The following is a 25,313-nucleotide window of genomic DNA, read 5'->3' as shown; positions in this document are numbered from 1 at the left end:
TTTCTTTAATAAGACTTTTACTTGTTAAAATATATAATATAAAAACAAATAAGACATTTAAAATGCCCAAGTTTAGGGTACCCTAGTGTCTTATCTTATCGTATCTTATCTGCCCAGCGCGTCTTCCCCTATCGCAGTTAAACCTACGAAGTCGCGCCATTCAATAACAAAGAACATGCAAGCTGTTGCGCGAAACGCTTAAGACCATTATGCAAAAAATATGCAGATACTAACTTGTGTTTCTTAGAAGAAGCAGGTTTTGGTTATATGTGCCATCTGCATTGAATAGCCAATGTAACTCTGTAGATATCAGCCGAAAAAAGGAACACCGCTTCAAGACGTACGCTGCGCTCCGGAGGATCGGTTAAACTGTCCATCCGGGCGGTCATTCCTGTAACAAGTACGCAACCCTTGTCAGCAAGGCACAGCCGAACTTCAGCTAGGTCATCGGCCCAGTCAGATAATGTGGCCAAAGGGCGGTACACTGGCTTAGCTTCTAATACGTCTAGATCAGCGACTGGGACACCTGCACAGCCAAGGCGCAGAAAGTCAAACAAGCAAGGAAATGCTGGAAATGGGATCATTTTGCTCATCCAAGCACTGAAACTAAACCTCCTTCTGGATGGATGGATCGCTAGGCAAATTACAGGCTTGTTGCTTGGCCCACTTCTTGCACGATCTACGAGGCTAAACTCTTTCCAGTATCGACGTGCCGCTCTCAGCCTTACAACAGGTATGATGTCAAATTGCTTGGTGACGATATGCACAGCAATGTTAAGAATCAAATCTGTATTTAAGAGTTCAAGACTTGCTAAAGATTGAAATTATCCCAAGAGACATTACACTTCACTCATACTACTCAACATGCGTTTCGAATCTTTGGCCTATATGGGCCTTGCTGGCTCTGCAACAGCCAGCGTCATCCTCTCAAATGATGTTCCTCTTACTGGCCCCTCTTTTCTCCCTAACTTCGACATTTCTAAGACAGATTTCCTCAATGAAGCCAAGGAAAAGTTCCCATCATTGGTCGAAGAACTCTTTGATACCAAGATCCTGAATAAAACAGACCTCATTTTTGCGGTTGATGTCTTTTCAGCCTCGACCAATGATTCGCTTTACAGTTACTTCCATGTTGGCGATACATACAAAGATACTCTCACAAAGGGAAAACTGACTGAGGATACAATCTTCAGGACTGGCAGCGTGACAAAGGTCTTCACTGTGTATGCTATCATTGCTAAGGCTGGCATTGAGGCATTAAGCTATCCTGTGTCCATTTTTCTGCCTGAGCTTTTGGGTAATTCGTCTAGTAACCCACTGGAGAGAATCGACTGGAGTGAAATTACTGTGGGAGCACTTGCTACACATCAGGCTGGCACCAGTGGCCCTGGAGGTAAGTTTGCGGCAGTACCTTAGGTGGTCCACTGAGTATTGACTTAAACAATAGAATACTTTAAACTCAACCCGAATACCACTGGAGACGATCGAGAAGGTAAGTAGGACACCTAGTGGATTGGGCCCTTACTTACAAGACCAGGCTTTCTTGAATTTATGCGGGATACACAGGTCCCTACTATGGGCCCTTGGCGAAGTGCGCTGTACTCCGATGCCGGGTTTGGCGTTCTGACTCTGATCCTTGAGCGGCTTACTGGCCAAGAGTACAAAGACGCAATTAAAGATGTTATATTTGAACCACTTGGAATGGACTCTTCCTCTGCAGTGGTTCCCAATGGCTCGGACGTGGATGCCGTAGCCCGGACTGGGCTCAAGTCATGGGGCATTGATGTCCCTATTGTGGCTGGGTAAGTCAAGTTTCGGAATGTGCTGTTGGTGAAATAAACTAATGACGAGAAGATCTGGTGGCATCTATTCATCTGCCAAAGACCTGCGACTCGCGGGAATCTCTATCCTGAACTCCGACCTCCTCTCATCTTCTACTACTCGGGAGTGGATGAAGCCTCGCAGTAGCACTGGCACCCTTGTCGAGCTTGTCGGGGCACCCTGGGAAATCACACGTCTCACCCTCCCTACTGGCCCTGGCTCGAACCGCACCCGTGTCTCTGACCTATATCTCAAAGCTGGCGGTAACAATGATTATACTTGCTTTATCGCCCTTTCGCCAGACCATGGTATTGGCTTCTCGATTCTGATTGCCGGCGAAACTGCCACCCCTGCCCGATGGCCACTTCGCGACGTTACAGGAACAACCTTCATCACAGCAGCTGAGTACGCCGCGGCGGAAAGTGCCGAGAAGAGCCTCACCGGTACATTCGTCGTCAAGGGTTCTGAGACAACAAACATCACCATCGAAGTCACGAAAGGAGAGCCTGGATTAAAGTTGAAGTCCTGGTACGTTAAAGGACAAGACGCAGTTGAGGATACTTCGTCACGCCTCTACCCAATGGGTCTCTACTCCAACTCTCGCTCTCTAGCCGCACAATACAATATCAAGGGCAAGTTTTCTACAGCTTTCCGCGTGGTTTCTGGACTTGCAACCCCTGCACCTCGTGCTGCCGTTGAGGGCGGCAAAGGAGGATTGTTCGACCAGAGTCAGGCTTGGATGAATATTGGAGCCTCTGGGACTGCTGATGAGCTCATCTTCAATATGGAGGATACAACAGTCGTTAGCATCATTAGTCCCTACGATGGGACGGAATTTGTTCGAGTAGACTAGGGGACGATGGACTTGGTTATATTTTATAATAGTTAAATTACCTTCGCCCTGAGACGTTGCTTATTTAGAAACTGTATAAACTCTGCAGGCAACTTTTGCTCTTACTATCTTGTCCAGACTCTGAGAGGGTACCAGAGCTTTGGCTCTTTAAGGCTAGCATTTATAACACTGGAGTAGATATTGGATTTCTAATTAGTTTATAATTAAATCTCTTAAATAACTCCGAGATACCTTATATAATCTTAAGTTATATAGAATGTTTTAATTACTAAATTACCGGGGAATTAACTCCTAGTTTGTGGAGTTAATGCCGCAGAATATTTAATTTTCTTCGTCTTAACTAATGACGCGCTTGGCTGATAGACACGTCCTCTAGAGGTAATGACTTAACCTGTAGTTATATCCAAGCCGAAACCACATCCTTACCTAGGTTATTACCCCTCACATTGAAGATTACTAAAGATCTTCAATTGGACAGCCTCTTTGAGTTTGGGCAGTGCGGCTGAAAGCTTTAGCTGAAAATCTTTATGAGGCATTTATGTTAAAGTTCTTATCAAGTTTTATATTGTATTTAACTTAGAATAGAATATTGGGATCTGCTTTAAGATAACCAACTTATTTATAAAAAGTCCATCTGACATACAATCAATTTCTCACAACAAAATTACAAAAAGTCGCTCTCCATGGTGCCTACAATTGAGTCCCCTAAAGATCGAATCAGTGCGGCAGCAGCTGAAGGAGAGCGACTCCTCTCGGTTATCGCTGCCACTGAAGATACTGCAGCCACTCTAACCCAGGTCAAACTCGACCTTGCTGCACTCAAAAACATATGGTATGATGCAGACGCGTTATATAGCGAATTGTCCGCTCGACTTAAAAAGGAACAGAAGGAATTTGAAGATCTACGAGGCAGCCACATAAAAAAGTTCTTTGCTGGTTCACAGTATAAGGAAAAGCTCACCAAGGAGGAGAATGACGTGATAGAGTTGCTGGAGTGGCAGGCCAAGGCGGACAAGACGCGCAAAGAGCTCAAGGCCAAGCTGGATGACATGAAGGAGCGGAGGCAGAAGTTAGAACACATGCTCGAGCAACGTGTGCAGGCCCTGAATGATCTTGATAACCTTTATGCAGTTGTCTTTGATGGGCCTTCGCCAGATAATGCTGAAGAAGATGTGCTCGAGGCAGAGATGAAAGCAGCTCAACAGGTAATAACTAAAATTATTTTCCGTCGTTTTCTTTAGGGCATGACATTGACGTTCTCAAGATATTTGTTCCCATACAGAGCCGCTATAGCCAAGTGGCTTCAGTGTTTAACTATATCACAATGGCTCGCTCACGCGTCACCTTCGCCGCCGGAAGCGCAGCAAAGGCGCTCAAAATCTCCGAATCAGATATCTTTGATCTGAAAGCCGGAGCTGGAATAAGAGCTAATCGTAACTTTAATTCCGCTGTTGCTGACCGGAAAGAGCGTGAAGAGTTGGGCCTGGTCCGGCGTAGTCTGGCTGAGGCTTCGCAATTCCTCGCTCTGGCTCACGAGCTCGATCCCGAAGTCGGCGGGTTTATAATGCCCAAGGTCGCGGACGGGAAAAGCGCTGCTGGCAGACTCGACGACTTGATCAACACACCGGTGACTGACTACTTGTTCCATCGGGAGATTAAAGCAACAGCAGAGGGTATAGCTGCGGCGGGCGCGATTGTAGACGAGGAGCTGCGATTGGCTGAGGAGAAGAGGAGCGTATGGACTGATAAGAGGGATGCTGCAGGTGAGGACCTGAAACAAGCAAGAGAAAAACTGCAACAGTTACGAGCCCGGATCTTCGAAGACGCTGTCAATGGTCAAGGAAGCTCAACCGCACCGTCTTATGAGCAAGCGACAGCAAATGAGCACCCACCACAATATATAGAAACAGAACGTTAAGCCTTTAGTTATAGCTAATTGAGCTATCAGAATAACTAATTATTATTCATATTTTGACATTTCTTCAACACCTGGTCCAAGCCGATCAGGCTCCTGCAGCTTCGAGTAGTGGACTGTACGGCAATCGTGAAGTGATTTGGTGGCCGTGAAAGGTAGATATCCGATAAACCCAGTATCGTCTTGTTCTGGATCAGCGGAGACTTCCACAATCAGTCCTTCGTCATCCACTGTAACCGCGCGAACTTTGGGAGATAGGTAATCGGCGAATTGTGCCAATATTGGAACCTCAACATCCTCTTCAGGCGGGAAGAATTTGGCGGTGCCTGTCGCTTAGACCATGAGTTAAGAAACCAGTATTCGGGCTGTGCCCAATTTGATATGACGCTGTAGTAAGCCAGTAATACCTAAGCCATGGGGTGACCATCTCGGGCCAGATCCAAGAACTCCTTAGGAAGCATCACCGGCCAAAACAAATAATGCGCTGATTTCGATTGAAATGCCTGGAGCTCTTTGTCTACTGACGGTATCAATGCAGCTCTGAAGAGCTTCGATTGACGCAATCAAGACCTTCTTCTGAGTCTCTTCAATCCCCTTTGCTTCATATGTTCTACTCCGCAGCTCAGGAAGCTGTTCAAGAAGCGATTGAAGGCGGTATGGATCACATTTGTTGCTGCCAGGTCCTATGAAGAGCACATTTAAAGGGCTCGACCCGAGATCGAGACCCGATGAATGGAAGATGAGTTTTATGCCTGCGACAAGAGAAAATATGTCGACGACAGCTTTGGTTGGGGAGAAAGTATTGCCAGTAATTGTGCAATCGAATGGTTCAGCGAAGGCGTTGACGATTAGAAATATCGATGTCAGAAATAGAGCATGGCAGTTTGTCGAATTCATTATGGCAATATCCTCCCTCATCTTCCCAGCAGCCATTTTTTGATGGTGGAAGGCACGCAAAGAGTATCGATGCCGATCATTCGGATTAAGGGATGCGAGGTGGAATCCAGCAAAGGCCAGAAGCTCATGCAGCAAATATGGATGTGACAAAGCCTCGCGAACTACACCTGAACGCAAGGCATGACAAACCTCTGGGGCATGCGGCAAAGTTCCATAGGACGCCATGGTGTAGTGGTGGATAAGCTCAGCATCCAATATCCACGAGCCTGACTGCTCTGGTTCTGGGTGGCTGAATAAATCAAGAGAAGTGGGGAGCGAAAAGGCGGACGATGATGAGTTTCCTGGGGATTCCTACAATTAGTGAGTATAGGCCTCCCTACAAAAGTGTCGATCTCATGTACCGTGGAAGCACTTGCCTTCTTTGTGCTTCTCCTTGAAGCTAACGGCAAGTCTCGACCTTGTCCGCCGTCAAATTGTAGGCTGCATAGCACTTTATGTCGCGTACACGCTGCACAGGGAACTTCTTCGTCACACTTACTCACCCCAAAGTAAATTTGGGTCCCGCAACAGGGCTGGATTCGACGTACCTTTACACGCCTTTTCTTGCACCTCAAGCAACTGTGGCGAGATTCCTTATGACCCACCCGTGCCATTGTGATTGATCGCAATCCTGGAGGTGGCGTTTGCCAGAATATTGAATACAGCCGTGTAACCGCGGCCAAAGTTGTACTGGCTTGATTTTGTAACAGCTAGCAAGAAGAAGAGAGTTGTATGGAATTGGGGAGAAAAGGCGAGATCAAGCAAGCTCTCTTTGCATCTGGGAATCCGAAACTTACTATTAAAGCGAACCCGAGCTAGATTATCTCAGGGGTATTTGAGCGGTATGCGCAAGCAGTTGAAGAGATTAGGTATTCTTAAATGGCTGAGGTCCGTGATGACAAAGCTAAAACTCAACTCTAAACCGAACCCGAAGTACAGTGTCAGGACGCTAGGACATCAGGGAACGTGATGAGAGCCTGTATCCCAAACGATGGTGATGCTGCTAATTACATAATGCTATTAGCAACCTGGTAGTCTCAAGATTGGTCCACACGGTAGATAGTTTTACTATTGATTTAGTTCAATTTAAGTAGTATTGACTAACAATATAAAGAAGAAATTGCAAGGAATAGTCCTAAATTAAAATTTAAAACAGAATAAATATGGAAGCTCTGTAAGGTTTTACTAAGTCAAAATGTGAAGACAAGCTTTGGGCCAAAAGGCTCCACTGCAAATAAAACAGACAATTTCTCAAATTCTTTCCCTTAAGTTCTGAACCTCTAGTAGCCTTACAGCCTAGACTGGATAAACATATTGTCATCGGTCTTTGCAGTAACGTCAGGTCGAGTGATTGGGGGCAATTGCTGAGCGGTAATTTCGAGCTCTGTCGGGTAGAGGGGCGGCAGTTCCTGAATCATAGAGGCTAAGCTTTCCGGAGACTGTGTAGCTTTGAAGTAAAACAAGCCTCCGCCACTCTGATTTGGGCTATTCAAGCTTGAGCCATAGATTCCCAAATCCATAATGTCGGTAGCTTGTGTACCAGGTCCCTTGAAAAGTACTATTTTGCATCGTTTTGGGTGAGGAACATGGCCGTCAGTAGCTGATGCTCCTCCTGGACTCTGGGTTGCTCGACGGACATCTGTATATGCTTGGATAAGGTTGAACAAAGGGGTATTGATAATGAAGGGCCCACCAGACATGACCATCAACAAATTATCGAAAGGATCAATTAATGCTGCCGAATTGCCTAGACCAATAGCGGACATCAGAGCCCAAAGCTTAGCCCGGCCTGATACTTTGCTGATATTAGTGGTATATATGGCCGCTAGGGGCCACTTCTGGCTCAGGAGTCGCTTTTGTGGGCTATCTGGCCCAAGCGTGCGAATGTTGAGAGGCGTAGGATCCTCGCTTGCAAATATGGGTCCGATCTTGGGCAGACTATCAGCAAATGCAGCAGCTGCAGCCTGACTGAGTTGCCCAGAAATAGCTTTCTCGTAGAAGACGCTCCTTTTTGGTCCCTGCCAGTTCAGTTGCAATTCAGGGACAGCAAAGTATGAAAACTGCTGTTGCGCTTGCTCACGAAGATTGGCAGGGAGGCCCTGGAAGTTCCACTTCTGATTCCAGTTAATTCCGGCATTGGCATCATATGACATAGTCACCACGTTGATGCCCGTTGCTAGAAAAGCTCCAGTACACATGACACATGGATCCAATGTTGTCACGACAGTTAATTTACTGGGCTCTGGCAGCGCTGCGGCATGTTTGAGGTACCAATAGATTATCTGCCTTTCCCCGTGTGCCGTTGGGTCATTAATGGCGTTTTCCGTGATCACATTGTTGTGCATCTGATAAAGTATTGCCCCCGTATCGTTGTCAAGGAGCACCCCCCCGACTCCGTACGTTGGTTGATTGAATGCTTGTTGCGCCATGGCGACAGCATCCTGGGCATACGGAGTGGGATCATAGATTGCTTCTGCATATTCGCTGATACTATAATATATATATTAGCAGAATTATTCTTAGATAGCATATGTTGAGTTTTGCTCGCTCCTTACCCTTTGATACTAAGCATATTTATAACTTGGCTAAGCTTTCTGCTTATAGAGCTGGTGCCTTTGGTGAGAATCGCTGGAATATTTAACTTGGTAGACAAGTCTGGATTGATGCTAATAGATAGTTTGACATGGAGGTAAAAGGCCGTCCCCTTATATTGACTACTGGACACCGAAAGCTTTAGAAGGCAGTTATGTGGATCTGGTACCGTCTGAAGGCAATGGCGCTATTTGTAGAGGAAGAGGAATGAATGCTAATATGGAAGGGGACGTTGATATGATACACCCCCTGCTTAGCTTGCTGCTATGGCATGTGATATGTCTTATTATTGCTGGTATACTAATGAGACTGAAACTTGATTAATACATGTCGTTTAAGTCAAGAATGTAGATCCTCTAATCAATTGCTCTAGCCCCGGGTCTTTTATAATAACTGGAATTCGGATGTTATTAGCCGCCATTTTTAGCTTAGCGAGGCGTTTCCTGGCTGGCTGAAATGCCTTTTGCCATTTAGTAAATTATAAAATAAGTTTATTTTAAATTACAGATTTACTATTTTTCTGCACTTTTGGCATAAGATGTCTAAAAAGCTGTTGTGAATTTTATCCTAAGACTCTGAATATTAGTTGCTTTAGTATGCAAACTATGCTAAATGTACTCTTTGAAAGGGATGGTATGGGGGCGCCGTGGTAAAAATGCGCCATAAATGTAAAAACATAATAGTACTTGCAAATAATACGCGGACTCTTATTCCGTCTCTCTTCATCACTGCCCAATAACATAGTTTACACTCTCTTTTACTCTTCTATGGCTTTATTATCTAGTAGTTAAATATAGCTATTAGATTGGGAATTGATATACGGGCATGACATTTTGGCTACACGGGCATGACTCTTACACGGGCATGACTTTTGTAATACCTGATTGGATAGGACCCTCTTTTGTTAGCAATCTCGGTTCTGCCGATAGCTCTAAATTGTACCAAGAGTTTTTATCCCTTAGTGACTGACGCAACGCTCTCTATTAGATAATTAGCTATCCATTGCTAGTCTCCCAGCCATTGACGATAAAAACCTTCATTATGTCCCAATTCGAGCCTCCTCATAGCTCAGAGAGCAATTCAAGACGCCGAACCCGAAGGCCTAGCCCGAGCGATCAATCACGTCCTCGAAAACGACAGCAACAGACCCGACCAGCCAGGTTCAGCCCACCACTACTTACGGATAGACCAGAGTCAGCTACCAGCACCGCGACAAGTATCGACCAGTACTACGGTATCGGCGACGAAGATGCGCTTGGAAATCTCTTCGCATCTTATCCACAGACCTTTTCAAGCTTTCCACGGCCTCATGGATCGCAGGGGCTCCATGAGCCGCCATGGGAGCTCCGTTTCGACCACGAGATACACCTTTCAAATAATTTCCCATCCGGACGAACACGATCGCAGCGAGTTAGAATACCCGTACCAGGCCCTGAAACCGATCTACTACTATCCGCCTCTTCACCACGATCTACCCAACGGCCCCCAACTGCAACAAGGGCCGAGTTTGAATCCGCCTTGAAGCTGGTACGCGAGGTTATTGGGGAGGAGAAGAGATTGACTATTGAGCTCGCCCGGTCGTACGAACGAGTACACCAATGGCGAGAGAGATGGGGTTGGTCACCACTCAACTCAGATGCCTACGAATCCCCTCCGCCATACTCTCCGCCTCGAGGGCTATCTATCCAATCTCCCCAAGCATCATCACCCCCACAAGCAGTCGGATCTTCCCCTTTCCAACAGTCCTCGTCGCCCACACCAGACCCTATCCCAAATCCACCAATCCCAGGCGACGCAGCACCATCAGCCGAGGTTCTCTTCAACTGGGTGAATACCTTCGCGAAGGCTCATGGATTTGGTATTGTTCGACGAAATGCCTACTCATATAAAGGCCGGAAGATCAGATATTCATTCCAATGCGATCGATTCGGAGAACCCAGACCTACTGAAGGCGTAGGTATCCGACAACGGAAATCCCGGAAGTGTGGTTGCAAGTGGATGGTTGTTGCAGAGGCATTAGAGGAGGATAAGTGGCTTTTACGACGGCACCCAAACCCTGAACACAGCCAACATAACCACGGGCGTAGCATCGGACCATCTGCCCATCCCTCCCATAGGAGGCTCACTACGGATATTAGGGCTACAGTTGAATCAACAAGCCGCAGGGTTGGAATCCGAGCTCGCGATGTGCGGGCTGTCGTCCAGGAGCAACATCCCGAGTCTGTCTTTACACGAAAGGATATCTACAACGCCAGGTCTCTTATCAACCGCGATAAATTGGATGGATATACACCTACAGCAGCACTCATCAAACTCTTCGACGAGAGGGAGATTCCGTATCTCGTCAAGTGGGCGGACGATAACCCAAATCGCCTTCTTGGCCTTGTCTGGACCTTCCCCTACTGTCTTCAGATGTGGAAGCGGTTCCCCGAGGTCATCAGCTTTGATAACACGTATAACACCAACCGCTTCAAGCTCCCATTATTCCAGGCAACAGGACAGACTTGCCTAGGGTCGGTCTTTAATGCCGCCTTCGGTTTAATCAACAACGAGAGACGGGAAGGGTTCCAGTTCCTTTCCGAAAGCATTCGGCAATTAGCAGAACAGCACTCGATCCGACAACCAGACATCATTATCACCGACTTCGACGATTCGATGAAAGCCGCCCTAAACGATCAGTTCCCTGAGGTACAGCAGCAGCTCTGCATCCATCACATCAATTCCAACGTCCTGCTCAGGTCGAAACAGAAGTGGGTTAAGGACTGCAGCCACGATAGCAGCAGCAGCAGTCTTGATAGCAGCGACGAGGAGGCACCTGCCCCACAGACACAGGCAGAGCTAAGTCGCAAAGACCGACATTTCATCCACGCGCCAGCAGCCGAGGTTATCCCTCATAGCTACCAAGGGGTTCTTATGATGTGGAAGCTTGTCGTCTTCGCCGAGACTGAAGAGGCTCATGAGAAGGCATGGGTAAACCTTTGTCGAGAGTTTGATGATCAGCGGGCTATCCTGCGATATCTCTATGGAACCTACATGCCTGTTAGGGCTCAGTGGGCACGCTGCTTCATCCGCAAGTATCGCAACTTCGGCATCCGCGTCACCTCTGGTACAGAAGCAAGCAATAACAACGTCAAGAGCTACCTTCTCAATGGCATGAGCCACCTCTATCGGCTGGTTGAGGCGATGCAGGATATGATAAGAGACCAAGAGCGGGACTTCACCCATGCTAGCGCAGAGGACGAGGTACTAACTGCCCGCGAGTATCTCAGCTTGAGCTCTGAGTACCTAGGTGAACTGCGAACATCGATTTCGTCCAAAAGCCTCGGACTGATCACAAAGCAATATCGGCTAGCAAGGAAAGCGATGCCGACAGGGAAGAATCCGTTCCCTGATTCTCTCGGGGATTGCAGTGAGGACTGCTCAGTTTCAGCAGAGCTTGGTATCCCCTGTTGCCATAAAATCTACTCGAAGATAGGGTCTGGTACGCCTTTTACTAAGTGGGACGTCCATCCACGGTGGCGGCTGAGAGAGTCAGCCTCTCGAGATCCCTATCGACGGATCCTCGATCCCAAGATCGCCACTGCTCTCCGTGGTAGGCCGAAGAACACTGCACAGGCTGTTCCGACATGGCTAGCTATTGGTACAAGCAGCCAGTCCAGTCTCCAAGCAGCCAGTAAGCCAGCAAGCCAACCAGCTAGCCAAGCGTCAGGGCGCAGGCGAGGCCGACTACCAGGGAGTCGGAACAAGTCGACGCTTGCTAGACTTGCCCTGGAAGAGAGCCAACAGGCCAGTAGCCGGGTCAGTCCTTCATCCTGGCCCCAGACACGTAATCAGTCAGCTACTCTGGGAAGTGGAAGAACTACAGGGATACGTGCCAGCGGGCGGAGGACGCAACCAAGCATCCGGAGGCGAAGGAGTCAGTGGGAGATGGTGGAGAGCGACGAGAAGGTTCTTTCTTGTATAACAGTTAGGAAATAGAGGTGTAAATTGTTGAAATGAGCATATTATGTTGATTGAAGAAGAGGAAAGACTGGTGCTAACCACCGGAAACTATTGACAAGACATCCACATCCTCGCCACCAATGGATCGGAATAGCCATTGATCCGTTAAACAATGGATCTCAACATAGATAACTGCCTTCGAGGGCACAATGGAGTTGGCCTTGTTCTGTATGGAAAACTAGACCTTACTTTGACGCCTGTGAAAGACCTGTTCAAGGGAGCTAGCGGGACCTAATTGCTTCTACACTGAAAGGGAGGTCTTGTTAGCGAAGCTGGCTTCACCGCCTTTGCGGGGATGTATCTATGGGTCAACGGAAATCTAGCGAATCAGATATTACAAAAGTCATGCCCGTGTAAGAGTCATGCCCGTGTAGCCAAAATGTCATGCCCGTATATCAATTCCCATTAGATTAAGCTCCTTTAAGATATTACTTTTTTATTATATAACTAAGGAATAATATATAATATTTTTATACTTAAGGAAGGATTTTATAAATTAAATAAAAAACTTAATAACTTAAATATTAATAATAATTATTAAATAACATATAATATGTTTAATAAGCAAGCGTGATAGAAAAGTAAGCATAACAGATAAGCGAGCGTGATACTAACTTATATACCTTAAAATCCAGATTTTAAAAGCTTATTAAAAGCTGAAACTAAGCCTATAATAGCTAAAAATCTTTAAAAAATATAATTTAATAAAGCTAGCTATACTATTATATAAAAAACTTTCTTTAGACTTTTAGCTATTTTCTCTATAATAATAAAATACTATAAGATAGGTTTTTTAATATTATATAATACAGCGCCTTATATACTTATTAACTATATTATATTAGTTTTAAATTATTATATATATCAACCTAAAGTATTCTAAGTATTATATAACTTAAATTATTAATACTTAAATAAGGGCTTAACAGAAGCCAATATATTAAATTATACTTCCCTAACTACGAAGAGACTATATCTATTATAGCCTATATTCTTAATCTTAGATATTAGACCTAGCTGATAACCCGACAAGAGTAGGACTATGAGTTAGCTGTATAGTTAATGCGGCTAATTATTCAGGTTTAGTTATTTTTAAAAATGAGGCCCTCCATCTGCAAAGTGTCCATTGGCCTAGGGACGAAGAGATTAACCCCCATGGAAAGCAAGTAGGGGTTCATGCCTGCGTATACCACTGCAGTTATCTCTGAATCATATTATGTAACCCTCGGAAGCCATCAACTTTGTCTCAGATAAGCACCGAGTAAGGCGGGGTCGTAAGACAAGTAGGACTAAGGGAGGCAACGAGGCGTTAATACTAACCTGACTGGACTTTAGGAGCGAAGAGTGGGAGAGCTGGAAAGTCAACATAAGCAGTCTATCCTGCTCTACGCGTTAGTTGTAGCTCTTTTAGTCTAGATCAGCCCGCCTCAGTGTAGATTCCTGCAGCCGAAGGAAGCCCACTTACAGGCAGCAATTGGTCAGGCATTTTGGTATAATGTCTCAGTTGTGAGCCAGATGTGTTATTTGCAGTTGAGACTTGTGGCTGAGAGCTGAAGTCAGCACAGAGAACTTAGCCCACTTACAGGCTCGTAGGCGCCGCCTTGAGCAAAGATCTGCGCGAAAAACAATGAGTGGACCAGGTATACAAATGACCAGGGTGGCTATGGTCTAGACTCTCATATCACACGCAATTACCATCAGGACGTCGTTCTGTCATGTCTTTTAGATGTAGACAATAGGCTCGTCGGTTAGACTATGTGAAGGATGCAACTCCAACTCCAGACACAGACACCAAGCTATAACATACAGTGGGATGCAAAAAGTATTCGCAGGTGTGTAGATAGATTTGTTGCTCGGAAGCTAGTTAGGGGTAGCTTGTCAGGTTCTCAATACCCTATATTATACTGAGATCAGCGGGATAATCTAGTCTCGAGTACATAAGCTAATTTAAGCTACTAACTAGCGCAGCTGACACAACTTACACACCTGCAAATACTTTTTGCATCCCACTGTATACAGAGATAGTAGCTAGTCAAAGTCTGTGATAAGTTTATGTGGCTGCAGGTGATGATCTCATTTATCAACTGATTCACGGTGTTATCTCAAGCATATACCCTGTCTTAAGAGGGTGTAAATAAAACGCCATACCACCTTAAAATTCACACCGTAGTTCATCTAAGGCTCGCCAAGAATAAATGCCACTAAACCTCCCTGCATAAACTTAAGAAGTAATAATTTCTTAAAAGGTCAAAAATACAGTAGATTATCTCCATTCACATTCACTCATATCATCGAATGATAACAGTGATATTTAGAAAGTGTGGGGTGGCAGCAAGTGGGACAGGCAGCAGCTGAAAATATAATAGGTCATTAAGGCTAGGGCTTTTACCACCTACTCTTGCTCAACAAGGATCGTCGCGGAACATATGTAAGCGAGCCGTGGCATGAATGTGGCCAGCTGGGAAGCAAAAAACAAGTTAAGCTGCCCCCTTCACAATTCTACGCGTAGACCCAACCATTAGAAGAAACCAGGCAAAGGTGTAAGAAATAAAGTTCTTAAGGAATGAGCCAAGCGTCGCAAGTACTAAAGCTCCTTTTATTATTGCCTAGTCTGTAGATGATCGCCACAGCCTATGTTGTTATCCCATTAGAAACCAGCAGCTATTCTGGCCCGTCCCGCTGCTAAACTATATTAGCAAAAGAAAGTGGCTTGGTGATGACCGGTCTAGTTCCATCTAGGTTATGCAGTTTATCAATAGATCACCACTAATGTCTCAGCACCAACATGTTTACGGAACAGCTGAAAGAAGGTGGCAAGCTGAATTTAAAATAGGAATAGTTTTAAAACACCTTTTTGAGAATATTTCTTGGATTTGTCGTATATAATGCTCTCCTAGTCACATTCTGCTCTTTTATCTTCATCTCACTCTTCGCCACAAATAATCTTTGCAGCCTCCTTTAGTGTATATTCACTAACTCCCATCATGGCCGATTTCAACATCTTAAGCTCGATACTTAGCGCCGATCAGGTTATTCGGAAGGACCAGAAAGGGTATGAAGAAGCCAGTAAGGAACTCGATCCATTCAGAGGCACTTTTTCAATCGACTAACCCTAGACCTTAGTCAATATCGGTAACCTCATGTATCGATACACAACCCCAGCAGCTGTGGTTAAGGTGAAGTCTGTCAATGATGTGAGATCAACAATTGCCTTTGCACGTAAGAACCACCTTCGGGTCACTGTCAAGAATGGCGGCCACTCATACATGGGCTACTGTCTCAACGAGGGTGGAATTGTCCTTGATCTCAGTCTCATGAACACATGTCACATTGACTACGACAAGATGCTTATCCACATGGATGCTGGCCTTGTCTGGAAGGATGTTTACGACAAATATCTTCAAGACAAGCGCAACATCGTCATCGGTGGCCAGTGTCCCTGGGTTGGAGTTAGTGGTTTCACCCTTGGCGCCGGACTCAGCCCTTTCTCGCGAAGCTATGGCCTGGGATGCGACAACCTCCTTGAGATGACTATTGTCGCATGGGACGGTAATATCATTACAGTCTCTAGGGAAGACAAAGATCTCGAAAAGCGAGAATTGTTCTGGGCTCTGGCCGGCGGTGGCGGTGGTAACTTTGGTGTTACAGTCAGCATGACTAGTAGGATGCATAAGCTTCGAGATGAAGATGGACATGTGGTCTGTGGTCAGCTGGTCTGGCATCTTCCTCAGCAGAAGGAAGATTTTGAAAACATGATGAACGTTTTCAACACAACCAAATGCCCGGATGAGCTAACCATCGATGCTCTATGGTCCCATAACAAAAATAAACAGCTCACCGGCGGCATGACCGTCATTTACAACGGTGCCGAGGGCCAAGCAAGGGAGGCTTTGAAGAATTTACTGGCTTTCAACCCCTCGGTCGTTGACCTCGAAGAAATGGAATGGACTAATTGGGTGGAGCAGAAGGCCGAGGGTTGGGACCCCAAGAGCGAGGTCTTCCATCATCATGCATCTTTCATCTTCGCAGAAGGTGCTATCACTCCAGAGCTCACTGCGACGATTTCCCGCATCGTTGAGGAGGCGACAAAGGTGGTTGGTATTACCGATGATAACTTGCCCAATAGTCCCAAGTGTCATGTACTTTGGGACCACATCGGAGGTGCAACGGAGAAGATTGCTTCAGATGCGACACCGTTCCCCTGGCGCCAGGGCCACTATGTCTCTAACATCAAGATGCAGTGGACTTGTGCAAACAAGACCAAACAAGTCCATGATTTCATCAGAAAGTGCCAAGCCGAGCTTCTGCCCCACGCAATTGGGCAGAAAGCCGCTTACATCAACTACATCGACAGGAACGTCGAAGACTGGCAGCAGGCGTATTACGGCGACAACTATCGACGACTGCAGGAGATTAAAACTAAGTGGGATCCGCATAACGTTTTCTGGAACTGGCAATCTATTGAACTCATCAAAGATGGCAAGACAGTCCCTCACCCTGGTAGTGTGAAGAAAATGGAAAACTGGTGGATGCAATATGCCCCGTTGGTTGACCCAGAGCATTTGCATTGGCCAGAGACGGAGCAGGAGGTTTATGAGAGAGATGCCAAACTTCGCAAGGTGATTTGTGACAAGGTCCAACCGAACGGAATTGCAACAGCTTAATATTGGGCAGTCGTGTAAGCAAAGTGTATTATTCTTGATGGGAAAACTTGTTCTTTATAGCTATTCAAGCTGGCCCCTATGATGGGAACAGTACCTGGCGATATATACATCGAGGTCAGTGTGTTTCAATCGAATGAAAATTCTAAATTCATTCTTGGGCCTGGCGAAGATGATAAAGCCACTAATAAAGCTGCTGCGATATATGTCAAGACGTGCTCGAGGTCGCAACGGATTACTTCTTACCTCACATGGTTAAATTCGCGACCCACAAGATCAGTATCGCCGGCTTATGTAGTACAGGGGAGGATCGTTGAAATAGAGTGGCAGTAAGTAAGAATCTTTAAAGCAATTACTGAGATTGTATTGGAATTATGGCCGATATATATAATATGTTAATAAGACTTGTGCCTAGAATAATATATTTAAAACCAAGTAGTTAAAACTACCTAAGCTTGGAAACTAATTTTAGGTAACTTTAGTTGACTTAAAGAACATCTTTTATTTATACTAATAGGTAGTAGGAATTAATAATAGCGACGATTCCGACAAGGTTGATACTGGCCGCATAGTGATGGTCATTGCTCTTTGGATCCAGATCGTATTCTTCACTTTCTTCATTGTCACCGCTCTTCTGTTCTGGAGAAGAATGTCTCGACAATCCACCAAGTCCTTCAAAGCTACACCATGGAAGAAACACCTTCTCGTCCTTCTCATTGCCAGTCTTCTCATTCTTGTGCGATGCTTGTACAGAGTAATCGAGTACATGCAAGGCCCTGATGGTAGCATAATTTCTAATGAGACATACGTCTGTGTCTTTGATGCGGTCCCTATGTTTATTATGATGATTACCTTTCACTATTATCACCCGAGCGAGGTCAGTTGTCTTCTCTTTGGAGGAAAAATGATTTGTTTGTTTAGAGTGGAGCATTCCGAGAAGCGGCCAGATATTGAACTCACCGGATTCATGAGAGCCGCTTCGGGTGATCACGGCGAGGTATGAACGAATATAGATCCACACAAGATTACATGTGGCAGTGGAAAAACACCGACTGTCAGCCTGGGGATCAGACTCTTTCTTATGTTGCTGGAAGCTGTACTAGGGCAGTTCTCGGGTGCACGCATGGAAATGGATTCCATTACCTTAAATATGTTCAATTCTAATTCTAGCACTTTATATAAGGGGTAACCGGATTCTTATAATAATAAAATCGCTACTTCTTGGCCCATGCTTCCCCAAAAGCAAGCCATACTATTAGGGAGAGTATTTTAATAGGAGTGTAGAGCAGAAGTATTCATATAGCGAAAACAACCATGGCGCTCAATGTATTACAGCGACCTTGGGAATCGACCTTACTTACTGGGTGTGATCAGTCGGCGGCACCAGCCTCCTGATTAGCACGTCACGCAGTTGCTAAAGTTGTACGTAAATAGTACGTGATCTGCCCCTACTCTACCGAAGGAAGCGTCGACCATAACCCCAGGATTCATTATATGCGCTCATGATGGTGCTTATTTGCTAGTCTATTATACCACAAAGAGATCCTTGAGACATCCCATAGATGGTATGTAGAGTAACCTCATGCTTTTCCATAATTCTACTCTGGTATAACGGAATCCTGAGATTGCCGAGAAATCTCTGTCAGCAGCCAATCGAACCGCCGTCTAGCGCATTCCCAGACTCTTACCTCACTTAAACCCGAACACGACCTCGAGGATGCGGTTACGCTAAGCACTGCCACCCTCCCATATAAACCTTAGGAACACGGCTCTATTAATCATCCCTGTGATGGTCGCACAATGATACTTGAGAGCTATTTGCTTCGCTGTCACTCTTCTTACCCTACCATCGATTCATGCACTTTAATCCCAACTCATCCATCGCTAAATGGCCCATCTTCAGAGTATGACTTTGCCATTGTTGCAACATGCGCTGCCTCAAGCACCGGCTACTGAAACTTTCCACAAATAGAAGCGTCGCCCTTGAGCATTTTTGCTTTCCCAGCTGCAGGGACTAAAGGATGTACAGGGATAGAAATTTACTCGGATTCGCAGTACATTGTGACTTTGAATGGCGGTATTGTCAAGGGGATAATCAAAGTTGGCAACTTTGCGCCTTATCACTACCTAGATGACTTGGTCGAGATTGTTAAAGCCCTCGCATCTGGACGATGCAAGCCTAGAACCTTATAGCTGCTTTTACAAGGTGATGCTCCGTTACCGCTATGGTTGATGGAGTAACTGAGTATTGCTCAAAGCTGGCGTCTCTTCCTCCAGCAATGGAGTCGAGACATTTATCCAACCAAACAAGGGATCGATTGGTAGACCATACTCAAAATCGGCCATGCGAAACATATCAGATCCTGTATTGGATAACTCGGTAACCGAAAACGTGCTCTGAATCATGTCCAAGTCAAACGACATACCATTTTGCCTAAGAGAGTGCCCTTCTTTTGCAGGAAAGTCAATATCATATATGCAAATACGAGGGAGAACTGGACTTACCGGTAACGAAGTTCAACTGGTTGGCCTCGATTAAGCGTCTGATGCTGTTTGCTGGTTTTGCAACACCAGGATTTGCCGTGCATAGTTCATCCAAGCATTCCAAACTGGACTTGAGCATCGATAAATAGTCACCTGCTTGGCTCTGAGAAGCTGCATTACGGACGTGAATTGTGCACGCCACATACACCGTGTACGCGAGCACATAAGGAGCCCCATTGAGCCCATAGGTTGACTTGTAGACTGAGGCTATACTGGTGATGCATCTGGCCGCAACAGTACATTGCTCCCATGACCGTCCCGACGTGGCAGTGGATCGAAGGTGATCATCTGACATGAATGGTCGATGGACAAGAATGATAAGAGAGTGATAGACGTTGTGAAGAACCATGATGTTGGGTGTTTGAACCGCAGTGCTCGTCGATAACCATGGTTGGAAATCTAGCTCTAACGGTAGCTTGTCTCGCCAATGCTGCAAGGCCTGCTCAATCTTTTGTAGATCGATTTGAGCATTTGAGAATGTGGCTCCGACCACATAGAAACGATTGATAATTGTCGTCATTATCTTGGAGAGGAGACATAATTGCTGAAAAGTCGAAACGGAATGTCTCGGAATTGCATCGCCCATGTTCTCATCAAGCCTGGATGTGGACGAGCCTGTAGCCAAGGCTGAAGGATAAAATGGCTCCATTTCCTCGTACAAGTCAAGGAACTCGCGAGAGACTTGTGAGTCCCGCAGATTGATTGCGACTGGACGACCCATATAGAGACTCTGGAGCTTATCGCAGACAAAAGCGCCCCAGAAAACCCGTCGCCGGATCTCGATCTCTTCAGGATCTTCTGTAGTCTGCCTGGGATCGAGATGAAGACCAAGATCATAAACCATTCGTAGGGCGTATCCTGTATATAGCCAGCCTTTGGACGTCTCTCCGCGAGCATTATACGTCGAGCCCAGAAGGACAAGTCCCACAATTGTTGATATATGCGGTCTAGTGAGGAGACTTTCGCTGCTAAGAAGTTCATCACAGCGCTTGAAGAAACGACGGCCAACGCTGGATGGATCATCTGGGTCGTCCCTGACGTCAGATCGCGGAGAGAACTTGCTACAGCATGCGAATATGGCATTGAGCATGAAAGCAGAGCAGTATGGACCAGAGCACTCCAAGTCTCGCATAACAGCCGGCCGATATGTGAGAAGAAAAGTATGATGTTGACGAGCCCAGTGCAAGTTTAGCAGATGAAGTGCAAGTTCTGTTGGCTCTCCGGCAATTGTTGCGTGTCTTGTAAGTCTGTGCTCGAGGTGCCGTTGCAAGGCGGCATTGGCTATTAATTCATTCTTGACATGCTCTGTTGTTGTAGATTGGCGGGATGATGGGGTTCCTTTATCGTTCCTTGCAGGATTGTGGAGAGCAGAAGATGGACCGAAACTATTTGTTGTGCCAGCATCATCGACGGATATAAAGTTTGCAATATTTAGCTCATCATCTGATGATACTATTGGTGTAGTGGCCTTTCTATCAATAGGTTGACTTGTGACCTTTCGTGATGAAGCCTCTCCTACAGGGTCAGCCTCAGTTGACTCTAGCAAGTTGACAGCCCCATCTTCATCAACAGCTGCATTGAGTAGTTTCTCCCGCTCCTCCGGACCACTTCTCTTGAGAGTAAACAGGAACACTTTAAAAGTTGCCAGGTCTCGTTGCAATTTACCAATCTGCGAAAACGTAGGTCTGCCACTTATTAGACTACTCAACACGATGCAGCATGACGTACCTTTTTCGTGGAGTTTCTCTCCGATAGATACATTCACGTTTTTGACTGGCACAATTTCCACATTCAGGCTTTGCAGCGTCGCAACGGATCTTCTTGGTCCGACAGGCCATACACGCTTTTGCTAACGACTTGGGTTGTCGTTGACTGGGTCCATCGTCTGCGACCGTTATCACGTCATTGTCCCGAGAAGACATTATGCAAGGCTTCGAGAAATAGTGGAGCGACAATGGTACGATTGATATGATGAGATTGTTGCAGAAGGGCCCATCATGGACGCAGAGTTGCAGAATTACTTCAAGCAGCACCTCAAGTTCGTAGGCCGGAGAAGAAAGCTCCGAGTGGAATGTGGAGTCTTGTCTTTACCGAAGTAACCGAGCCATCACTCGGAGAATCAGTCTCCGCGGTGCCATTTTGCTTCTCCACTACCAGCCACATGCTGGAGGAATGGGGCCAATTGAATGCAGCTGCAAAGTGGCTTGGTAGCCAATTCGGAGGATGAGTCCCCGTGTCTTGAGTGGCGTAATCGCGACAACACCATTCTCTAAGGCCTTGAAATAATTATATAAACTCTTCAAAACAGCGTATTCCACGATCTTTCATCTTTACAATTACAAACCATCTTCTGGATATCATATTCGTCACGATTTTCTTCTCTAGTCATTACCCTCACCGTTACCATGGCTCTTCCAAAACAAGTCGATGTCCTAGTTGTAGGCAGTGGCAACGCTGGTTTTGCAGCAGCTCTCTCAGCAGCTCAGAACGGCGCAGAAAGTGTCCTGCTTATCGACAAGTGTCCCGAGAACTGGGTCGGTGGAAATTCTTATTTCACCGCTGGCGCGTATCGAATTGCCCATGGCGGACTTCAAGATATCCTGCCAATCGTCAACAACGTCTCCCGGCAACAAGCCGAGAAGATCGATCTTGCTCCTTATACCGAGAAAGACTTTCAAAACGATATGGACAGAGTCTGCATGGGACGCTCAGACCCTGAACTCTCAAAGAGCCTCATTCAGAACTCCAATGCTACTATCAAGTGGCTTGCTGCGAATGGAATACGATTCCAGCTTTCCTTCAACAGGCAAGCATATGAGGTTGATGGGAGGATTAAGTTCTGGGGTGGTATGTGTATCAAGACCGAGGATGGAGGCAAGGGTCTCATTCAAGACTATCTTGCTGCCATCAAGAAGCACAATGTCCAAGTTTCGTGGTCAACTGGCCTCACGGGATTGAAGAAGCACTCTTTCAATGACGGCTACGAAGTTGAAGTCTCTCTTAATGGCGTCAAGCGTACATTGACCGCTGGTGCTGTAATCCTAGCTGCCGGCGGTTTTGAGTCAAATCCTCAGATGCGAAGCCAATTCCTTGGACCTGGCTGGGACTTGGCCATGGTTCGAGGGACACCTTACAATACTGGCGATGTTCTGGGACTGGCTATACAACAACTTGGCGCGCAGGCTGTGGGTAACTGGTCTGGTTGCCACTCTGTTGCCTGGGACGCCAATGCTGACCCCAACACGGGTGACCGAGAAGCTTCCAACGAGTACACCAAGTCAGGATACCCTCTTGGCCTCATGCTCAACGTTGATGGCGCGAGATTCGTTGATGAAGGTGTTGATCTTCGAAACTACACCTATGCCAAGTTTGGCCGAGCTATCCTTCAACAACCCGAGCATCTTGCTTTCCAGGTCTGGGACTCCAGAACAAGCGGTTGGCTACGGTCAGAAGAGTACCGCGAGGAACGTGTTGAGCGCATTACTGCTAATACTCTGGAGGAGCTCGCCGACAAGTGCGCAGAACGAGGCCTTCGAAATAAGTCTGCCTTTATTGACACTGTTCATGAATACAACGAAGCAGTCTATGCTCACCGTCGTGAGAAGCCGAATGTCAAGTGGGATCCAGCCATCAGAGATGGACTATCAACACAGTCTTCCACGAAGAAGCTTGCTTTGGCCAAGTCCAACTGGGCTCTGCCTTTGGACAAGGGGCCTTATGTAGCAGTCAAGGTCACATGCGGCGTCACTTTCACATTTGGCGGTGTCAAGGTTGATCCTCAAACTGCTCAGTTGGTCCATGGTCCAACTGGTAGTCCAGTGCCAAACATCTATGTTGCGGGAGAGATGGTGGGAGGCCTGTTCTACTCGAACTACCCCGGTGGAAGCGGCCTGACTTCAGGTGCTGTTTTTGGAGCCAAGGCTGGAAAAGAGGCTGCGAAATCTGTTGCGGGCGGCCGATCAATCTCAAGTCGGCTATAGACTAGTCTTGTGAAGTGTGAATATTGCTAGAAGAAGCCAAGGAGTGTTATGTGTCTTTATGGTATCTTATCAGTTTAAATAAAACCTGGATTACCTGTCTCTCGTAGCAATGCATCAACAATATTGAAGCTTGTGAAGAACAGCTATCAGCACTGAAGTGAATCTTTTACTGACGTCCAAGAGACCTTATCTTGGCCAAGGTGAGAGCCTGATGTATGTCTCCCTACACAATCAGAAAGCTTACTTCAGGACTTCTCAGAATCTCCAGCCAGTTCAGCCCGTTGGGAGCTTTGGCCCGTTCTCTCCAGATAAGCTCAAGTGTTTCCATTGCGGTATACAGGAAACCCCACGGAAACAGACGTGACTGTCTTCTCATCCTATCCATTATCCACGCTTGCTGACCGTGATCACTCGTTTGAGCTCCAGCAATAAAGGTTGGCCAAAATGACGTCTTGAAGTTGGGATCCTCATCAGTGATATGATGGAGATGGAAGATGAGCCCGTGCTCGAGATCCTGCTCGGTATTTTCTGGCAGAAAGCTCCTCACAGAAGGGATGGCGTACATGATGTACAGACAGCATGCCATCCGATGTGTATATCCTGTGTGTATCCGGCTTGGGATATCTGTGACCTGACGACCAAGAGGGACTTGCTGGATATCCCGAGACCACGTTTCGACGTTGAACGCCATGGCTTGCATGAATAGTTCATACCCTTTCGCGGCCGCGCCCTCTATATCATCATGATTGGCTGTCTGCTTTTGCAAGATCATTGCAGTAGACCACAGAATCTGCAAAACTTCAGCAGGACAGCAGATAAAGCTGTTCCGGGCGGCATAATGGATTGCAGATGATGCGATTGTTGTGTTAAGCGCCAGAGAGGACTGCGGAATCTGGTCCATGAAGGTCAATGCAAATATATAAAAGCTGACACATCAGTTAACGCCCCACCGTCTCGAGGAACAAGAACAACGCTTACATGTAGCAATCCGAGATAACAAAGTCCTTGAGCATCTCACCCACGCTCGTAGCCGGCTGGGCATAACTTAGCAGCCAGCCGATTCCATCGAGATGCGCCTTGGAGCCATGTTTCCCTGAATCGATCATATCGGCGGTTACAAGAAGCATAGCAGCTGTCAATACCATGTCGCGTCCATGGGTGTCCAGGTCCTGGAAAGCCATGCGTAGAAGGAAAAGCGCCTTTTGTTTAGCCGCCAATGCATCAAGCATAGCCTGTCGAGATGGTTCCCAGTTGTTATTGACGTGGTTTAGTGTCACCGGCCTCTTTTCGGTGTCTGGTCTTAGAACATTGGACATATGTAGAGCTGCGGCAGTGATCATCGTGTATTGCAGGACGGGGCTGCAGAATCCCATGGGTAATAACCTTGGGAACGGATTGTGGCCCGGTAGGTCTATTGCCACAAGCTGAGGACAAAGACCATCCGCAACTGGTTGTTCATAGTCAGCAAAGAGCATAGGAAGACCAACGGGGGACGACAAACAATACGATAAATAATAACGATCGCTTGAGCTCATGTCGCTGAACAAAGGGTCAGTCAAGTTGCCGTAAAGTTGTATACTATCATCAAGATCCAGATCTAGACCATGATTGCTGATTATGCGTTGATTGGCAGTGTTTATAGTCAGCCTGCTTGCATCTGCGTCTGTCTGGCTTGATGATGGATGGTCTGGGTTGTCGTTGTTGCAAGGCAGCTTTTTGCCGGCCAATTTGCCACGGCTTGCTACGGAATCCGTCCATCTCCAAAGTGTGCCATATCCAAGACATTCCTTGCCCAATGATATGCACTTGCGACAAGAGGGAACTGATCCGTCACAGCGGAATCTTTTTCGCCGGCAGTTGTGACATCCATTTGGGTTTATGCGTTGTGAACCCATGCAGATCTGCGCTTGACATAGATACAAGCTGGAAAGAATAACCTTGCTGTAGCTCTCCTGGTGGAACTGACTGGTAATTTGAGGTCGACTGAGCGCTAGGTATAAAGAGGGAGA

The 25,313-nt window shown here is 46.4% G+C and overlaps 8 protein-coding genes across 8 annotated transcripts; 4 read left to right on the top strand and 4 right to left on the bottom strand.

The window, feature by feature from the left end:
- Positions 1-864: 864 nt before the first annotated feature.
- On the top strand, positions 865-2,674 carry FOBCDRAFT_144042 (beta-lactamase/transpeptidase-like protein; the record flags this gene model as incomplete). Its single annotated transcript, XM_054706713.1, has 4 exons — positions 865-1,393; positions 1,448-1,492; positions 1,538-1,802; positions 1,855-2,674. 4 exons carry the CDS (start codon positions 865-867, stop codon positions 2,672-2,674), a joined length of 1,659 nt encoding a protein of 552 aa, XP_054562688.1.
- Positions 2,675-3,357: 683 nt separating this feature from the next.
- FOBCDRAFT_322550 (uncharacterized protein) lies at positions 3,358-4,592 on the top strand (the record flags this gene model as incomplete). The annotated part of the gene is made up of 2 exons (XM_031189337.2): positions 3,358-3,879; positions 3,939-4,592. The coding sequence occupies 2 exons, from the start codon at positions 3,358-3,360 to the stop codon at positions 4,590-4,592; spliced, it is 1,176 nt and encodes a 391-aa protein (XP_031033322.2).
- A 447-nt stretch (positions 4,593-5,039) lies between these two features.
- Positions 5,040-6,139, bottom strand: FOBCDRAFT_205874 (uncharacterized protein; the record flags this gene model as incomplete). Its single annotated transcript, XM_054706712.2, has 2 exons — positions 5,040-5,837; positions 6,074-6,139. 2 exons carry the CDS (start codon positions 6,137-6,139, stop codon positions 5,040-5,042), a joined length of 864 nt encoding a protein of 287 aa, XP_054562687.2.
- A 495-nt stretch (positions 6,140-6,634) lies between these two features.
- On the bottom strand, positions 6,635-8,240 carry FOBCDRAFT_263753 (cytidine deaminase-like protein). The gene is made up of 2 exons (XM_054706711.2): positions 8,081-8,240; positions 6,635-8,015 (listed from the first exon to the last, which is right to left on the bottom strand). Exons 1-2 carry the CDS (start codon positions 8,095-8,097, stop codon positions 6,815-6,817), a joined length of 1,218 nt encoding a protein of 405 aa, XP_054562686.1. The 5' UTR covers positions 8,098-8,240; the 3' UTR covers positions 6,635-6,814.
- Positions 8,241-15,103: 6,863 nt separating this feature from the next.
- Positions 15,104-16,865, top strand: FOBCDRAFT_243119 (uncharacterized protein; the record flags this gene model as incomplete). The annotated part of the gene is made up of 3 exons (XM_059610519.1): positions 15,104-15,185; positions 15,243-16,644; positions 16,844-16,865. 3 exons carry the CDS (start codon positions 15,104-15,106, stop codon positions 16,863-16,865), a joined length of 1,506 nt encoding a protein of 501 aa, XP_059465716.1.
- Positions 16,866-18,555: 1,690 nt separating this feature from the next.
- On the bottom strand, positions 18,556-21,398 carry FOBCDRAFT_188814 (fungal-specific transcription factor domain-containing protein). The gene is made up of 3 exons (XM_031189334.3): positions 21,053-21,398; positions 19,286-21,009; positions 18,556-19,230 (listed from the first exon to the last, which is right to left on the bottom strand). The coding sequence occupies exons 1-3, from the start codon at positions 21,244-21,246 to the stop codon at positions 19,004-19,006; spliced, it is 2,145 nt and encodes a 714-aa protein (XP_031033319.3). The 5' UTR covers positions 21,247-21,398; the 3' UTR covers positions 18,556-19,003.
- A 190-nt stretch (positions 21,399-21,588) lies between these two features.
- FOBCDRAFT_230605 (uncharacterized protein) lies at positions 21,589-23,351 on the top strand. The gene has a single exon (XM_031189333.3). It carries the CDS (start codon positions 21,730-21,732, stop codon positions 23,302-23,304), a length of 1,575 nt encoding a protein of 524 aa, XP_031033318.2. The 5' UTR covers positions 21,589-21,729; the 3' UTR covers positions 23,305-23,351.
- On the bottom strand, positions 23,352-25,293 carry FOBCDRAFT_252650 (fungal-specific transcription factor domain-containing protein). The gene is made up of 3 exons (XM_059611001.1): positions 24,806-25,293; positions 24,283-24,751; positions 23,352-24,230 (listed from the first exon to the last, which is right to left on the bottom strand). Exons 1-3 carry the CDS (start codon positions 25,197-25,199, stop codon positions 23,528-23,530), a joined length of 1,566 nt encoding a protein of 521 aa, XP_059465715.1. The 5' UTR covers positions 25,200-25,293; the 3' UTR covers positions 23,352-23,527.
- Between the last annotated feature and the right edge of the window lie 20 nt (positions 25,294-25,313).

This window comes from Fusarium oxysporum, chromosome IX (genome assembly GCF_013085055.1).
Source record: "Fusarium oxysporum Fo47 chromosome IX, complete sequence".
Taxonomy (NCBI): Eukaryota; Fungi; Ascomycota; class Sordariomycetes; order Hypocreales; family Nectriaceae; genus Fusarium; species Fusarium oxysporum.
Note: the sequence above shows the minus strand (reverse complement) of the source record. Positions and strands in the feature narration are given on the sequence as shown.

Coding starts and splice junctions, on each gene's coding strand:
- FOBCDRAFT_188814 (XM_031189334.3), bottom strand. CDS start 21,246: ATGTCTTCTCGGGACAATGACGTGATAACGGTCGCAGACGATGGACCC. Junction 21,010..21,052: donor AGAGAAACTCCACGAAAAAG/GTACGTCATGCT, acceptor AATAAGTGGCAG/ACCTACGTTTTCGCAGATTG. Junction 19,231..19,285: donor CCAGTTGAACTTCGTTACCG/GTAAGTCCAGTT, acceptor TTCCTGCAAAAG/AAGGGCACTCTCTTAGGCAA.
- FOBCDRAFT_230605 (XM_031189333.3), top strand. CDS start 21,730: ATGGCTCTTCCAAAACAAGTCGATGTCCTAGTTGTAGGCAGTGGCAAC.
- FOBCDRAFT_252650 (XM_059611001.1), bottom strand. CDS start 25,199: ATGGGTTCACAACGCATAAACCCAAATGGATGTCACAACTGCCGGCGA. Junction 24,752..24,805: donor TCGTTATTATTTATCGTATT/GTTTGTCGTCCC, acceptor ATGAACAACCAG/TTGCGGATGGTCTTTGTCCT. Junction 24,231..24,282: donor GTTATCTCGGATTGCTACAT/GTAAGCGTTGTT, acceptor CTGATGTGTCAG/CTTTTATATATTTGCATTGA.